Source organism: Mesocricetus auratus, unplaced genomic scaffold (genome assembly GCF_017639785.1).
Source record: "Mesocricetus auratus isolate SY011 unplaced genomic scaffold, BCM_Maur_2.0 Super-Scaffold_100020, whole genome shotgun sequence".
Lineage (NCBI taxonomy): Eukaryota > Metazoa > Chordata > Mammalia > Rodentia > Cricetidae > Mesocricetus > Mesocricetus auratus.
The window spans coordinates 36,477,630-36,496,420 of NW_024429201.1; the positions used below are offsets into that span (position 1 = coordinate 36,477,630).

Consider the following 18,791-nt stretch of genomic DNA (forward strand, 5'->3'; position numbering starts at 1 on the left):
AGGACGTGCACAGCTCCACACTACCTAGAAGAGCTTACTCATAACGTCGCTGCCTTATCAAGTTCCCGCCCTGCCTCTCCCCTTTCCTTCACCAGCAAGTTCCTGCAGCAGTTGGCTCTCATCGCCTTCTGTTGACTGCAATGCCATAAACGTGACTCACTCATCACCCATGCCTTAGCACAGCAAACCCAGCAGCTTCTCCCTCATCTGCTTATCCTTAATCTTTCCGGCTTCAGTCAGGACCCACAGCCACCCCTCCAGCCACCCCTCTTCAGAAAAGCCGTCTCCCTTGTGTTGGTGATAAATTCGCTTTCCTACTTACTCCCTGCTAATGGTTCTTCCTTGTGAAGGAACTCTAGAGTGTATATGTTCTCCAGGGAGTGCCTCTCTGCTTTCCATATGACGGTAGCTAGTAATTCTGAAATCTGAAAGCTCTATCCCTGCTCTGTTTCTACTTAGGCACACACACAATTTCCATATGCTGTTAGAATATATGCGCTTCTGTTTCCCTCTGATAACGTACCCTCAAGATGTATGAGAAAGTCTCAACCATCTTCATCTGCCTTGCTCAGTTCCTTTGAGCTCAATGTTGTTTACCCTCCTCATTCTTTTCTGTCTTTTTGTTTTCATGTCCAAGACACATGTGTGATTTCTTTCACGCTGTAGTCAGAGCCACTCATTTCACTGGCTATCAGAACTGGAGCGTCTCAGGCTTCAGGAAGGAATTCTGGTCTCATGAGTCTGTAGACTTACTGAATCAGAAGCTTTGGGATGAGTTCCCACTGTCCACCTTCACTTCCTGATTTGGGGTACCACTGCAGCTCTCCCTCTGCACCCACCGGGCCCCATCCCCACTCTCCTGCCTTGCCCTGGGCCTTTGCACTCACCCACTTAGAGGGCCACGTGGTTCCTAACATCGTGACTCTGCTCCTGCTTCCTCCCCATCATCCTGTTTGCTGTCCTACAAGATTAGGCTGTCTTTCATGGGATACCTCTTTTTGTCAGAGGATGATATATTTGGTGAAAACTCATTCCACATTTGCTCATTCTGTAAACTTGTGACTGTAACCAAAGGGAATAATCTCCTGGGATTTATAAATTTGCCCTTTCCCCTTTCTCTATGCGTTCTTAGTCCTTTAACCTCAATATTTACACATTTGCCTGCCTTCAGGGTCAAGACTGAAGATAAACTTCCTTCTTCATAAATGCCTTCCTAACTCTACTAAAGCCAAGTACCTGTGTGTGCATGCGCATGTATGCACACGCATATGCACACATGCACACGCACACACACACCAAACAATAGCGTCTATCTTTCATACCTGTTGACCAGTCTAGCCATAATTTGAATTTCATAGGAAAATTCAAGAGAATGGGGGAAATGATGTAGAATTAAAATAAAAAAATTAAAAAGGTTACATGTGGCATTGACATACAGAGAAAGAAAAGTTAAATGATCCATCTTCGGATACAGGTCACTGTGTTCAAATTATCTACTCACTAATAGATAAACATTATCAAAACAAATGTTACGGGTTTTTGTTTATGTTTGTGTAAGTTGGTTGGCTTTATGTTTTTTATGTGTAAGAATTTTGCCTGAATGTTTATCTTTGCACTGTGTGCATACCTGGTGCTTGCAAAAGCCAGATTAGGGCCTTGGGTCTGCTCAGACTAGAATGACAGACAGTTGTTAGCTATCATGGGTGCTGGGTCTGCTCAGACTAGATTTACAGACAGTTGTTAGCTATCATGGGCGCTGGGAATCAAACCTGGATCCTCTGGAGCTGCCACTGTTCTTAACCACTGAAGCATCCCTCCCTCTCCAGGTTTTTGTTTTTGTGTTTTCGAAATAGGGTCTCACTCTGTAGGCTGGCCGTCCTGGACCACCCTGCATAGATGAGGATGGCTGGAAACGCAAGAGGTCTCCCTGCTCTGTCTCCCTGGTGCTGGGATTAAAGATGGCACCTCCATGCCCCGCAATGTATGATTTTGTTTTGCTCTAATGGCTTCCTTCCCATTAAATCCTATCCAGGGGATTCAATTTGGGATTGTATTGTTTCTCCTTTTATTCTCTGAGACTGCTGGTAAGAATGTACATAAGAATCCCCGTGCTGCCTCTGTACACCATGCGATTGGGCAATGGCAAGCCTTGACACAACACAGATGGCTCTGTGGTCAGCTGTACATCTGAGGACAGCTCTGTGTGTGGGTGTGCTGTTCATTTTCTGCATTTGCAGGCACAGTTGTTTAACACCAGAAAATAACACGCCCAAACCTTTTGAGCAATACAGCCTTATTTCTAAGGAGAGACAACTCCCCTGTAATCTAATACCAAATGGGAGGAGAAGTATAATCAGTCACACTGCAAAGAAACAAGGTGTGGTTGTGATAGTTCCCTCCTTTGATTCCAACACTCAGGTAGAGGCAGGCAGATCCCTGTGATAATGCAGTGGAAATTAAAAAATAAATAAAATTTAAAACTGTGTTTTCTAGTAAGATGGCTAAGGTATAAAGTTAGTTTTGAGGTAAATTGATATTTATCCAGACTGAGGTTCTATCAGAAAACAGGCATGTTATACATTTCGGATGTTCTGACTGCTGTGTGTGAGAAGTTGCTGCCTGGCTAGACTGTTTCAAGGCTCTTTATCACTGAGTAAATGGTCATGTTACAGAACAAGGCTAAACTAGAATTCAACACTTTCAAACTCTTCTAACTCTGATAAATGGTGATGTTACAGCAATAGGATAAGTCAGTCTTCAATGGTTACTCAGCTGGCTCACTGTTTGTTTTAGAATGCTGATGTCTAAAAACTTTTGTCACTTTCATTTGGCAAAACATTCATAGAAAATTACTATTTCAGCTGAGAACCTAAATGATAATTTCCCTTTGCATACTTCAGAAGAAGAAAACAGAATGTTTTGCTTTCCTTGACAATCACATACATAACTGAAAACTCCATCTCTACACAGCACAGTATTATCTGGCAACTTGGAAGTACATGGTTCAAATATAATTACTCTAATAACAGTTTTTACAAGGTCGGTGTGGGTATGTCTCATATAAGTTGGTTATTCTTCTTAGATTCAAAATTACAGTCTGCAAATTGAAAATTATATATAGCTTTTGCAAGGCAAGACCATAATTCTAGGCTTTCACCATTTTTCCAGTCCTTATAAATCACACTCAAAGCAAGAGTGACACCGGGCTTTGCTTTAACATCCTAGCGAGCCCCAGGTCAGCAGTGAGCAAAGCCTTGGCGGTCAGGAAATGGACTCGCACTCCTTCAAGCCTACCCAGTATACTAGTAAATAGCTGGTATTGGCTCCCGTCCTCTGGGCCAGGATGTCACCTGCCCAGCTCCTTCCCGGCCGCCCTTCACACAGCCACAACCAACAGCTCTCTCTGTCTGAAGACGCTAGGCGTAGGCCTACACTTCACATATGACCACTCAGGCTTCCTTCGCCTAAGCTATGCTGCGACCTCCCTCGATTCTGTTTAAAAGTTTGTGGACTAGCAGGTCCCATTATCAGCGTATGTTAAGGGGAGTGGAATGAGATGAAGGACTGGGGCGTAGCAGCATAGAGGAGACAGAAGGGGAGAAAACAAGCTAGGATTTATGAAACTTTCCTCTCAAGAATGTGCAGTTCGTTCACCTTTTATCACGGCACTTGGGAGGCAGAGACAGGCAAACTTCTATGAGTCGTAGGCCAGCCTGGTTTACAGATTGAGTTCCAGGACAGCCAGCACTACACAGAGAAACTCGATCTCAAAAAAAAAAAAAAAAAAGTTCAGTTCACAAGCATTACTTTCTGTGATTTGTGGTCGTTAGAGTTCTAAAGTCCAGGAATCTATGGCAGATCTTACTCCTTCAATGGTCTTGGAATTCCATATGATAATGGAGATCTTCAATAAAATGGACTGAGTTGGGGAAGTGGTCAATGCCTGTCACCCCCTTTCTCTCTGCCCTTCTCCACTTCCTTTAAAATGTAAGTAACTGGGCTGGCAGGATGGCCTAAAATGTAAGGGTGCTTGATGCTAAGCCTGAAGACCGAGTTTAGACTCTAGGCTATCCTCTGATCTCCACATGGGCCTAAGAACATGTACCCATATCTCCCCAAAATAAATAAATAAATAAATATAATTTTATTTTTAAAACAATCACAGGAATCTGTCATCGGGGGTATCATAAACAAGTGGCTTTGTCTACACAAAGCCTTAAAGCCCCTCATCCCCCTCCCTCCTCCTCCCTGTCCCCACACTCTCTCTGTCCTTCTCTTTGTGTGTGTGTGCATGTGTGTATGTGTGTGTAATAAATACTAACCAGGTAAATTCATCTATCAGTTCTACTTTTAACTGTATCATAGCTAATCCTACAAAGACTTCAACTACAACTTGGCTTTGGCATACTAATTTAACTAAGTTTGAGCCCCCACCTTTGTAAGCAAGGTGCAGAACTAAGCACTTGAGAGCATTTTCATGTGCAGCAGAGGATATCACAAGGTTGTCCTTAGAAAAAGAACCAACAGTCAGTATATATATCCGTAGACAGATATACAAAAGGTAGGTAAGTACATAGGTAGGTAGCCAGGTAGGTGTCTTAGTTAGGGGTTCTATTTCTGTGAAGAGACATCATGACCACAGCAACTCTTATAAAAAGAAATGTTTAATTTAGGGATTTATAGTTTCAGAGGTTTTAGCCCATTATCATCATGGCAGGACATGGTGGCATGTAGGCAGACATGGCCCTGGCTATGTCTTGATCCACAGGCAACAGGAAGTGGTCTGAGACCTGGGAGTGGCTTGAGCATATATGAGACTCAAAGCTCACCCCCACAGTGACATACCCCCTCCAACAAGGCCACACCCACTCCAACAAAGCCACACCTCCTAATGGTAACACTCCCTAAGAGCCTATGGAGGCCAATTACATTCAAACTACTACAGTAGTTAAGTAGATAAATGATAGATAAGTAAATAGATGTTATGGAGATAAATAGATGACAGATCATAGTTCGATGTGTGACCAATAGATGACTGAAAGGTAAGCAGACAGACAGAGAGACATCTTCAAGAAAAGAGATACAATGTAAAGTACTGACTCCCTTTTATTACCAAGACTGAGAAGTTTCAAAATCTGACACCAGCAATGGGAGGCCCAGGATGGCTGTGGTCAAGGACCTAAGAATAAAGGTTGAGAATTCTGGTCCAGGTGTGGTGGCCTGAGGGCCAGGGGCTCTGAGGACAAAGGAAGACTAAGCTCCAGCCCATGCAGTCAGGCAGAGGGAAGGTACAGCCTTGTGGGTTGGGTGACGTCTACTCACACTGAGGAAGTCATTCTGCTTTACCCGCAATTCAAGTGCTCACTTTCTCTAAAGCATCTTCGAAGACACACCTAGAAAGTTTAATCAGCTGCTGAGGTCTCTCTACCCAGTCAAGTTAAAATATAAAATTTACAGTCATGTAACTTATATAATAATTTGGTGCTTATATATCCTATAAAATTTAAAGAATAAAGTCAGAAGGATGGAGAGGGTGGAGAGAAGAAGCTACTGAAAGATTATTCCAAATATTTTAAAAGAAATAATATTTTTCCTTTTTTATTTAAATTAGAAACAAGCTTGCTTCACATGTCAATCCCTCCTTCCTCATCTCCCATCAACCCCTCAGGCCCCCACTCAATGCCCACTCCACTCTCCAGGGAGGGTGAGGCCCTTCATAAGGATATCCAAAGTCTGTCATATCATCCAGGGCAGGGCCTAGGTCCTTTCCCATGTGTCCAGGCTGAGAGTGCATCTCTCCATGTAGAATAGGCTCCCAAAGTCCATTTGTATGCCAGGGATAAATACTGATCTAGTACCCAAGGCCCCAAAGATTGCCAAAGCCTCCTCACTGACACCTAAACTCAGGGGGCCTGGATCAGTCCCATGCTGGCCTCTCAGCCATCAGTCTGGGGTCCATGAGCTCCCCCTTGTTCAGGTCAGCTGTTTCTGTGGGTTTCTCCGGCCTGGTCATGACCCCTTTGCTCATCATTCCTCCCTCTCTGCAACTGAGGAGTTCAGTTCAGTGCTTAGCTGTGGGTGTCTGCCTCTGCTTCCTTCAGCCACTGGATGAAGGCTCTAGGATGGCATACAACGTAGTCATCAACCTCGTTATCATGGAAGGGTGTTTAAGGTAGCTTCTCCACATTGCTTAGATGGTCAGTTGGTGTCATCCTTGTAGATTTCTGGAAATCTCACTAGTGCCAGATCTCTCCTCACACCTATAATGGCTCCCTCTATTATGGTATCTCTCATCCTTCCCTCCTCTATTCTTCCCCCTACTCAAACTTCCTGCTCCCCCATGTCCTCCTCTTCCCCTCTTTTCTCCCCCTCACTTTTCCACAGCTTCCTCTCCTCTCCCCGCATGCTCCCAGTCCACTCAGGAGATCCCCTTCTCTGGGGTACCATGCACATCTCTCTTAGGGTTCTCCCTGTTTCCCAGACTCTCAGACAAACACACATTCACACACACATATTCACAAACACACATTCTCACACTCATATTCACACATACATATTCACACATTCATACATACACATTCTCACACACACATTCTCACACAGACTCACACACATTCACACACACATACATTCGTGCACACAGACACACATACTGAAAAGTTGACTAGCTTAATATTGTACACATCTTGTGTAGTCAGCCACAGCTGCTGTGAGTTCATGTGTGCAGTGGTCCTGCCGTGTCCAGAGGACACTGTTGCTCCATTGCACCCCAACCTCAGGCTCTTAGAATATTTCAGCTTCCTCCTTCCATTATGGACCCTGGGCCTTGGGACTAGATGATATGTATGTCCCATCTGTAGCTGAGTATTCCACAAATATTCACTCTTTGCACTTAGAGCAGTCTGAGTTTCTTCATTAATCAGTATCCACTGCACACAGAAAGTTCACTATGACATCAAACTGCACTAATCTATGTGTATAGAGATGGGAATTTAGAGATCAGTTTGATACAATATCCGTTTAATAGAATAATAGTAGTTAGGTTTATCTATTGGTCTCTGAGGTCCTGAAGCATGAGTTGTTGGCAAGATTTACAGTGCCAGGAGAGGATCTCATTCTGTGAAGCAGGCCTTAAATAGTTGGTTACCTCAGTAACATCTGTGCCATTGTTGACCCGTGGGCATTATTTTGTTAGAAGAGGTCTATTTTTAAATGGGTTGGACCAAACACTTTTATTGCAGTTTGAATGTGATGGAGCTTCTCCAGAGTATTTAGGATTTTGTTGCAGAAGTATTGAAATGAGAACGAATTCTAAAATTGGAACCATGTTTAGGTTAAAGATTAAGCTGACCAAATGTGGTAGAGGTTGTTTCTGTGAACAATTTCCAAAACTTGCCCATAAGTTTTATTTTTGATTGTGAGCCCAGCCTTTAACAGCTGAACCATCTTTCCAGCCCTATAAGTGTCATTTTTAACCCATTCCACATAGTGACCCAATGTTGGCCCACCAGTGCTGGGACATGAATGCCTTACACTTTTTTGCAGGCCTACATGCTTCTAGGCCTGTTTGAGAGCACTGGTGAGTGCTTGTGTGTTGTGGAATCAGTGCTAATACAGAGCAGTGAGAAGGCTCAGGGCAAAATGTATTCTCAACAAAGAGTCCAGACCACAGAAGCATCCTTGTATCCAAATATCTATTAATTTCAGAATGAGAACCATGCTTCAGAAACAGATCTTTTGATACATCTTTTTTAAAATTTACCTGTTTTTCTAATTTAAATGAGTCCTGTGGTGGGGAAAGAAAACCTAAAATCGTAAACAAAACATCTAAGTACTACGTTTTCTTTACTGTTGGTGGACATTTGGCTGTTTCGGTTTGGCTATTATTACTGACGCTGCTATGGACTCTGGTATACAAGCAAGCTTCTCATCCCCTACCCTCACTCCTTTGGGACTGTTGGGTCCTATGGTAACTGTCTGTTTAACTTCTAAGGAACCCCTGAACATTTTCCACAGCAGCTACACATGGCATCCCCATCAGCGGTGCTCAGGGCTCCAATTTCTCCCATCTTCCTCCCTACTATTTTTCCATTTCTTAGTAACAGCTCTCCTAATGAGTGTGAACTATAGTCTGTTCTAGTTTTGTTTTTTTTTCCTCCATGGCTAGTTATGTTGAGTATCTTTTTACATATTTATGGGCTGTTTATATAGTTTTTTAGAGAAACATCCTTCTCGGCCCTTTGTGCACTTTGGAATTTGAGTGTCTGGAGGTTTTGCTGCTGGCTGTTAGTCTGTGGACATTCTTTGTACACTGTGCGTGGCGTTGTTGTTTATATAGATCTCCTTGTTCCTCAGATGAATGCTGTTTTTAAAGTCTCTCTTTTTATGGAGAACTTTGAAATTATTTTTGTTATATGTTTGCAAAGCCATCTTTAAATATCAGTTGCCTCTAACATTACCAATTATGTTTTCTTTGACAAACATTGACATAAAGGCAAGAGATAAGTTACCAGTAATTTATTATATACAAAATACACCACAAAATGTATTACATACAAAAACCCAGCTTAGTAATTGTGAAACTAAATTTATTTCCATCAAAGGGAACATTAGTGCCCAGCTTGCCAAATTAAATTCGTGGTAGCATGGTAGCCATTCAAGAACATGCTTCTCTGCTTCCATCCCCGTGCTCCATTCTTTTTATACTGAGGCTCCAGGGGATGTGAAAGGTGTCTCTTCAGAGGGAGACTTACGATAAAGCCGCTGAAGCTTGGCTTTCAGAGCCTCTCTCTCCCTTGGATGGGCGCCCTCTGCGATGCGGTAACCCAATTACAGACTTGCAATTTTTCCTTTTTAAAGCAGTGCTCCCTCCTCCCGTTTTATAGGCTTAAAGCTCATGAAGCCCAGATGTGCCTCTGGATGTTTCTTCCATCTGAAGCCCTGTTTAATTACTGCTGCTTGGCTGCAAAGCCAGCGAGGGGTCTGCTGCTAAGTGCAGAGTTATTTATGACAGGCTTTCTTCCTTGCAGACTTTCTGCTCCAGAGTGCCAAGCTACCACACTCTTACAGAAGGAAGTAGGCTGTGGGTGTCTCCAGGCGGCAGCCCCGGCATGCTCACTAAGTGCCCCCAGCACACACTGCTTGCTTAGCTCTAGGCACTTAGAAGAATGTGTCGACCGAGCTCTGGAACCATGGGTCCTAGTTGTGCATATCAAATTGTGCAGGGCCTTTCATGCTCCATGCAGAGCCACAGATAGAAATTTGTGCTTCTCCAGTAGAAGCTTAGATGCCATTTGCAGAGTTGATGATTAATCTTGGACAATTAAGTAGCTTCTTAGGCTCATCGGAGCCTTCTGACTCTTTTAGTAGGATTTCAATGAGAAAATAAAAGAACTTGGATTAAAATTTAAATCAGAATATAGTCTCTCTTGTTTAGCTGCTAGTTATTAATGGGAAAACTTTTCCATCTACATGAACCCATTTTATATTATCTTATTTTCCCCAAAAGTTATAATAACTCAGATGATTTATAAGAGTGCATCTGAGCAAAATACCAGCATAACCCTCGGTAAGGCCTCTTTCTTTTAAAATAGCTAAATAAACAAATCTGATTTTTTCTACCTGTTGCCACTTCTCTTTTTCTTGTTTTAGTTTTTTAAGTTTTAAAAGTAGAATTTTTAAATTTAGATTTAAATTAGAAACAAGGTTGCCTCACATGTCAATCCCAGGTCCCTCTCCCTTTCCCTCCCCTCCTCCCACGCCCTCCCACCAGCCCCCCAATACCTCCTTCTTTCCCCAGGGAGGTTGAAGCCCTCCATGGGGGTGTCCATAGTGTTATTTCATCCAGAGCAGGGCCTAGACCCTCCCCCAAGAGTCCAGGATGAGAGTGCATCTCACATTGTTGGATGGGAGTCCAAAGTCCATTTTTATACCCGGGGTAAATACTGATCTACTACCCAAGACTCCATAGATTGCCTAGGCCTGCTCACTGATACCCACATTCAGGGGGTCTTGATCAGTCCCATGCTGGATTCCGAGCCATCACTCTAGGATTCAAGAGCTAACCCTTGTTCAGGTTAGCTGTTTCTGGGGGTTAAATCAGCCCAGTCTTAACCCCTTTGGTCATCAGTCCTCCCTCTCTGTCACTGGGTTCCTTGAGTTCAGCTCAGTGTTTAGCTGTGGGTGTCTGCCTCTGCTTCCATCAGTCATTGGTTGAAGGTTCTGTTTCCCAGACTCTCTGGCAGTGGGATTGTATGCTGGCACTTCCCTGGTCTATGTCTAAAATCCATATATGAGAGAGTACATACTATGTTTGTCTTTTTGTGACTAGGTTACCTCACTCAGGATGGATTCTTCTAATACCATCCATTTGCCTCCAAATTTCAGGATTCCATTGTTTTTTTTTCTGCTGAATAGTACTCCATTGTGTAAATGTACCACATTTTCTCTATCCACTCTTCAGTTGAGGGGCATCCAGGCTGCTTCCAGGTTCTGGCTATTAGAACTAATGCTGCTATGAACATAGTGGAACAGATGTTCTTGTTGTATGAATGTGCATCTTTTGGGTATATGTCTAAGAGTGGAATTGCTGGGTCTTGTGGTAGATTGATTCCCATTTCCCTGAGGAATCTCCATACTGATTTCCATAGTGGCTGTACAAGTTGGCACTCCCACCAGCAGTGGAGGAGTGTTCCTCTTTATCCACATCCTCTCCAGCATAAACTGTCTTTGGTGTTTTTGATTTCAGCCATTCTGACAGGAGTAAGATGGTATCTTGGAGTTGTTTTGATTTGCATTTCCCTGATGGCTAGGGATGTTGAGCACTTTCTCAAGTGCCTCTCAGCCATTTTAGACTGCCCTATTGAGAATTATCTACTTAGTTCACTCCCCCAATTTTTATTTGGATCCTTTGGTGTTTTGGAGACTTGCCTCTTGAGTTCTTTGTAAATTATGGAGATTAGCCCTCTGTCAGATGTGGGGTTAGTGAATATCTTTTCCCATTCTGTGGACTGCCTTTTTGTCTTGTTGACTGTGTCCTTTGCCTTACAGAAGCTTCTCAGTTTCAGGAGGTCCCATTTATTAATTATTGACCTCACTGTCTGTGCTACTGGTGTTATGTTCAGGAAGCTGTCTCCTGTACCAATTCGTTCAAGGGTACCACACACTTTCTCTTTTAAGAGGTTCAGTGTGGCTTGATTTATGTTAAGGTCTTTGATCCATTGGACTTAAGTTTTGTGCATGGCAATAGACATGGGTCTATCCACAAGTAGAATTGATTTTAATGCTGTAAAATATCATTCACAAAGAATTTGGTGATTGTTTTAGTGATCAATTAATTTAACTGGTTAAACACAATTGAAAAAATCATTTCTCTAGTGAGTTCTTCCTAAACAGCTTCGTATTTGAATATACAACATTTTTTAAATTTTCATTTAAAGAGAGAGAATTATTCTTCTCTCATAAAATACATCCCCCTTCCCCCCCAGAAATGATCAGGCTTCCTAGGGACATTAACTCAACATGGCACAAGATACAATAAGACTAAGCAAAAACTCTTACATCAAAGCTGGCCAAAGTAACCCAGTAGAAGGAAAAGAGTCCTAAGATCAGTCAAAAGAATCAGAGAAACCTTACTCCTGCTCTCAGGAGCCCCCTTCCTTGCCCCCCACATGAGCCAGCAGCCATGAAATTTATGCAGAATTCCTAGGTCAGGCTATGCAGGCTCTATAATTGCTGCTTCAGCATCTGCGAGCTCCTGTGAGCTCTGTTTAGTTGACCTGTCCAAGGCTATGCTCTCATGGTGTCCTCAACACCTCTGGCTCCCACAGTCCCTCCACCCCTCTACTCTAGGGGTTTCCCTGAGCTAGAAGGGGGGAACCTGATTGAGATCTTCAACCTGTCTCTCTCCAGATAATGTTTGGCTGTGGGTCTCTGCTTCCATCTTTTTTTTCTTTTCCTTTGTCTTCCTCAACAATTCCATCACAAATCCACTAGTTGATTTAGAGCAAGGTTTGCATGCACCAAAAGGTACCCAAACATTGTCTACCAGAGCCCAGTCACTGCTGGGGTCAGCCGAGTGAGCCCATAGAGTGCAGTATAGAATCCAGAATGAGTCTGGAACCTGGGTAAGGACAACAGCATCAGGAGCTATAATCTAACCAGGGCAGTGCATAGAACAGTTAAGATTATTGAAAATATGGGGAAATGGACTGCTCATTGACAGAGAGAGAACACAGTCATAAAATATGGAAAGGGAGAAAACCAGAACTAATGTTTGTGATGTGGCAAGTAAAAGTATTGGCATGAACTGAGAAACTTCTTTACGTAGAGTGGCACAAGCACTTACAGTTGTTAGCCCTGCCAATATCTGACTTTCCACAGTTTCATTTCACTGTACTAAAACTAAATCTGGAAATGAGCCATTCACAGGTTTTAAATTGTGCATCATCTTTAATAGCACAACTAATTGCATGCCATAATGCAGGCTGAGACATGATCACTCCTTTGTCCAGTGCGTCCACACTGTGTACCCTACCTGTTCATTAGCTACCTAAAAGCTATCAATTGGCTTCCAGGTCGACTGCTCAAGGATTGCATTTCTGGGGTTCAAATAGTATTTAATGGTGCCCCAAAGTGTGAGAATAGTGATGCTGACGATGTTGATGTGCCCCAGGGAAGCCACTTTGTGTTTTCCTTCAGTGATAAGGCAGAGGTCTCAGCATTATCATACGAATGTACATACTATGTGCATTTGCAGACACACATCTGGCAATGTATCACCTGAGAACCAGAAGAAACAATATCATTGAATCATGAAATAATCTGAAATTACCCAAAAGTCTGGCATATAAAGTTGAGGCAGGATCAAGTCCCCCCACCCCACTGTATTGAGGGTAAGCAAGGTCTCTCTCCATAGGGAATGGACTCCAGAAGTTCAATGCATGCACTAGGGATAGATCCTGATCCCACTGCCAGTGGCCCCACAGACTGCCCAAGTCACACAACTGTCATCCATATTTAGAAGGCTTAGTTCAGTCCTAATGCAGGTTCCCCAGCTGTCAGTCCAGACTCAGTGAGCTCCTACTAGCATGGGTCAGCAGTCTCTGTGGGTTTCCCCATCATGATCTTGATCCCTTTGTTCATATAATCCTTCCTCCCTCTCTTTAGCTGGACTCCAGGAGCTTGGCCCAGTGCTTAGGTGTGGACCTCTGCGTCTGCTTCCATCAGTTACTGGATGGAGGTTCTATGATGACTATTAGGGAGTCATCACTCTGATTATAGGGGAAGGCCAGTTCAGGCACCTTAAGACCACTATTTCTAGGAGTCTTAGCTGGGGTCATCCTTGTGGATTCCTGGGTGTTTCCCAAGCACCAGACTTCTTCCTAAACCCACAATGGCTCCCTCTATCAAGATGTCTCTTTCCTTTCTCTCCATCTCTCCTTCCCTCAACTCAACCATCCCATTCCCTCATGCTCTTCTCCTCCCTCCCCTCTACTTCCTCCCTTCCTTCATGTTCTCCTCCTCCCTCCCATACATTCCTCTCCCCCTTGCTCCCAATTTACTTAGGAGATATTATCCATTTCCCCTTCCCAGGGGCATCCATGCATGTCTCTCTTAGGGTCGTCCTTGTTTCCTAGCTTCTCAGGGGTTGTGAATTGTAGCCCGGTTATCCTTTTCTTTATGTCTAATATCCACTTATGAGTAAATACACACTGTGTTTGTCTTTCTGGGTCTGGGTTACCTGACTCAGGATGGTTTTTTTTCTAGTTCCATCCATTTGCCTGCAAATTTCAAGATGCCATTGTTTTGTTTACTGTTGAGTAATACTCCATTGTATAAATGTACCACATTTTCTTCCCCATTCTTTGGTTGAGGGGCATCTAGGTTGCTTTCAGATTCTGGCTATTATAAATAATGCTGCTAAGAGCAAATGTTCCTGTGGCCTGCAACCCTTTCACAGGGGTCACCTAAGACCATCAGAAAACACAGATATTTTCATTATGATTCATAACAGTAGCAAAATTATAGTTGTGGTGTAGCAATGGAAATAATTTTATGTTTGGGGTCACCACAACATGAGGAACTGTATTAAAAAGAGTTACATCATCAGGAGGGTTGAGAATCACTGTCTGGTACAGTCCAGGCCCCTTGCCTTGGGAATAGCACCATCAAGAGTGGGCTGGGTCTTCCTCACATCAACTAACACTAGTAATCAAGAAAAATCTCTATAGACTTATGCACAGGCCAACCCAATATGAATAATCTTCTACTGAGAATCTCTTTACTAAATTGAGTCAAGTTGAAATATAAAGCTAACCATCACAGTACTCTACAAGAAAAACTATCCATAACCAATAAACATGTCAAGTGCAAGGTCTCAATCATTTTGGGTAAAGGGATTGCAGAGATGTCAACTATGCCATCTGCTGCACAAAAGAAATAGTTGGAGTAACTGATTAGTGTTTGTGAGATGGCTCCATGTTCAAAAGTGCTTACCATGCAAGCTTGATGGCTTGAGTTTGGTCCCCAGAACCCTCTGTAGAAGAAGAAAATCAACTCCTGAAAGTTGTCCTCTGGCTTACACACATGCTGTGGCATGCATGTGCCCTTACTCAGGCATACACACAAAACAATGCGTGCATACATATATACATATGTACATACATATATGCATACATAAAAACACACATGTTCACACACTGCCTTCCTGATTTTTGAAACTATTTCTATATAGAAAAAATGTCTCTGTAGAAAATACAAATCATAGTATTTAGAGATTGAAGAAGATGAGATTGGAAACTCCCAGACAACTTTTTAAGCCCACAAAACCTTGTCACCACAGTGTCCTTACAACTCCTCTGTTATTTTGGGATTGTTTCAGAACAGCATGAAGATTTAAAATTGCTAAAATCATATTTAACTATTGAAATCCCCAAAGTGTGTGAGGACTTTATTGTTGCCGGTGGATGACCAGAACTGTCCTGAGAATGCCTGTGGTGTAGTTGTCCTAATGCCTTTCATTATTGTACCCAGAAAATATATTTACTTATAGCTGCTTTATGATCTCATTCATTTCTTAAGTTGTGCATACACTGTTATATTATTATATAAATCTCTTCTATGAAGACATTGGGGAATTCAAATAATCTCCCACGCCCCAAGTCAAAGGACACAATGGAGACGACAATAGCATCACATAAACCAGAGTCAATCCATCTTGAAAACTGTTAGAGGAGCTGGAGAGATGGCCCAGTTGTTTAGAGCATTCCTGCTCTTCCAGAGGACCCATCAATTCCCAGCACCCACACAGTGGCTCACCACTGCCTGTAACCCCAGCTCTACAGTGTCTGACACCCTCTTCTGGCTTCAACAGGCACTGCCAGCAAGTGGTGCATAGACATGCATGCAGGTAAAACACACACCCATTCTCTCTCTCTCTCTCTCTCTCTCTCTCTCTCTCTCTCTCTCTCTCTCTCTCTCTCTCTCTCTCTCTGCCAAACACACACACACACACACACACACACACACACACACACACACACACACACACAGAAAAACAAACAATAAAATACATTTTTGTGCTCCATGGGCACAATGAACAGACTGCGCTGGATACTTACTATAGAATAGCTGCAGGAGAGCACGGTGGCCGAACCCAGGCTCTCTGTGGGTAATGATGAGTCAGTCCCTTCATCGCCTCTTTTAACCGCCACAGTACATTTTGTTATTGTTTCAGGGAATCACACACAAAAGATTTAAAGCTTACGATCTAAATGCCACATTAGAGTGTGCTCCCTGGGAAGCTCAGGGCCACCCCTCACTCTTAAGGAAATCTAGGGACCTTTGTACTCTCTGTGCCACTTCCCACACAGTCCAGCAGGTGGCAGCCTAGGCAGGGACAAATCTCTACCTTCCCCTTCCCCAAGTGACAAGAAGACCCATTCGAAAACTAGGAAGTGTGCAACTTAGCACTGTGCCTTCTCTTCCCCATGCAGAAGGATTTCCCAGGCTGTCCTCCGCATGGGTATTAGGATATAAACCACCTACCACAGAAGAAGTCCAAAGTCATTTTGTGTTCATGTGTGATCACACGTGTGATCACATGTGCTCATGCGGCATTCTGAACCTCCATGTTTCTTTGTTTTCCAGAAATTCCTCTGATTTTATGTCTCTTTGCCCTGATCTCTATGACGTGGCTTTGGGGAGGACTGCACATGGCCTACAGACACTTCTGGATGTTGGTTCTCTTTGTCATTTTCAATAGCCTGCAGGTAAGCCAGGCCTAACAAGGCAACACCCACTTAATGAATGCAAAACCCAGGTGTCAATGTTCAAAAACTAAGAGTCTGCATGCAGGTGAGTCTGTGTGCACAATGACAAAAATGTTTTACAAAAATGTGGTAGGGGCTAAATAGCTAACATTAGAAATATGTCTGGAATTTCAACTTACCCATCACATACGCATGAAAAGGAAAATGTTTGTTTCGTTTCAGCAATATTAAGTAACTGCAAAAATATGTTCTTAATGCATGATTATAATCAGATAGCAACCACGTAGGACTGATGCACATATATGGGCCATAGCTGTGTCTAGACATTAGGTCAACTGAGCCGTGAAATGGATGTTTAAACAATTTTCCCTTAAGCCCTAATGTTTAGAAGTAAGAATATTTCAGTGACTAAAAATGACTTGGCCCTTTCTTTAGTCCAGTAATGGCAAGTTTCAATTAATTTTACAAATATGTTTGGGTAGTATGACTAAAAGCTATCAGTGCTTTTCAGTGCTTTTGTTAAGTGGGGAAATGGTTCATCTTGAAATTATCACCTGGAACAGATGAACACATTTTTCTTATTGTTCAAAGTAAAAAAGTCCCTCAATCTTGTAATGAAATCACCTAAAGTACTTTTACGTAGTCATTATTTTATACACCATCTTGTTGAACAGGTGTACATGGGTCTATCCACACAACTAGAGTCATAGCACACAGCTGAAATATGAGTCAGTTGGAGAGCTTTACCCAGCACACACGAGATCCTTGGGCAAAGACCTAGTCTTAAAGTGGAAGAAAGGAAGAGGAGGGGAGACCGATTCTTTAATCAGAATATAGCCTGTGTGATGGCATTTAATCAAAGTACACTGTCTGGTTAGGAAAGGAGAACCATACAGTAACCTACACGTGTGGAATAAGATGGGACATGGTCACATTGGTTTAGGATGATGGAGTACTTACACTGCCAAAACCTAGAGAAGACAGCCATACCCCTGCAGAAGTGATGACTGAAAACTGTAAACAATCAGCACAAGGTATGCTATGGTGGTTGACATTTAAGGAGAGTATTGTGAGAGCCTGTGCCAGCATGCAATTGATGTGCAGAGGTGAGCTATTAGGTCAGAGGCCCTGCCTGGCCACCTCTGGGTACCCGCATTCTAGCAGAAATAAGAGCAAAGTCTACATTGACAGCCTGCTGTTGTGTGGCAAAACTTTTCCTGGGGAGACAAAACATACTCATCTACTCACCCCAGATAGGCAGCCTACAACAGACCAAAGGACAAACACAACCGAAGTCTAACTCAGTGAGCCAATGACTTACTGGGGTTCCCTAAGGAGGGGATACTGGGTGAGGGGTTACTTACAGGAGCAGAAACGACTCAAAGACAGCTGCAACACCAAGACCCATCCCAGCATTGGTGACAGCCCACAAAGCTGAGAGCCTGGAGCACACTGCAGCCTGCAGACAGCCCAGCAGCATGCAGAGTGTCCTTTCTGGATGCTTCAGTCCTCTAAACCTCTTCAGCACCCCGGCTGCTTTCTGCCTCTTCCAGGTAGCTGGTCTGGACTCAGAGTCCTCCTTGGCAGCTCAGCTTGTGTTCTGGAGGCTTCTTCGCAGGGGCACTTCGTTTTCTCTGTCAGGGAAGGGCCAGGTGAATCTGGTCAGTCCGAGGGACTTCTTGAATCTGCCTTTTAGGGGTTTAGCTTCCTGTTTATGGAGCTCCCTTGCAGGATGGAATGTTGTGATCTCAGAGAAAACTGTTAGATGACACCTGCACGTGCATTTCATCTTGTGGCTGCACAATACTGCTCAGGAGTGATTCTGATTTTTAAATGCTTGCTGCAGACCCTTAAAATTGAGAAACGTTAAAACCCCAAATTTCTGACTTGTGAAAGAGCAGTGCGTGCATGGAGGCGGCGTCTAAGTCCCAAGAAGGAGCCACTTGTGAGATAGAGTGTGTGTGACCTCACATACCCTGTCATGTGCCCTATTGCTCCTTCCTGAGTCCATACTTTTTAGACAAATGAAGAGAGTGTGACTGTAAACGGGCTATTTCAGGTGGGGAAAACAGTGTCCGCCAAGGCTGTAAAAGGAGAAAGTGGTTAGCATTGTCTAGATTAGGAGACGGGTTGACAGGAGGGAGAAAGGAGAAAGAGGAGAACGTGGATCTTGGCTTCGGTACCAGCTCCCCATGGTCTCGGGATGGTTGCCAGCAGCCTCATCCAATAGAAGCCTTCAGACTTAGGTGTTTAGATTATTTTATCTTCATGGATTTTCTTGTTAATTTTAATCTTTATCTCCCTCTCAATGGGGATGACATGCTGATATGTGTGTGCTTACCCTTTCAGAGAGTGTCTAGAAATGTTTAGAATGGAATACTGAAAAGAGCCTCTGTGAGCAGGCAGGCTGTTGTCCTCTGAACTATGGGCATTCTGACAGTATTCCTGAGGTGAGGGGCCAGTGACAGGCTTGAGAGATGTTGAGATTTGTTTAGTGATTAAGTATGAGGATATAGAGTG

General features: G+C 43.3%; 1 protein-coding gene across 1 annotated transcript in view; it reads left to right on the top strand.

The window, feature by feature from the left end:
• The window catches only part of Adgrv1 (adhesion G protein-coupled receptor V1), a 518,174-nt gene that overhangs the window by 440,803 nt on the left and 58,580 nt on the right, over nucleotides 1-18,791 (top strand). The window contains exon 86 of the mRNA XM_040729011.1: nucleotides 16,150-16,271. Coding sequence (XP_040584945.1) covers nucleotides 16,150-16,271 — 122 coding nt within the window. The remainder of the gene's footprint in view (nucleotides 1-16,149; nucleotides 16,272-18,791) is intronic.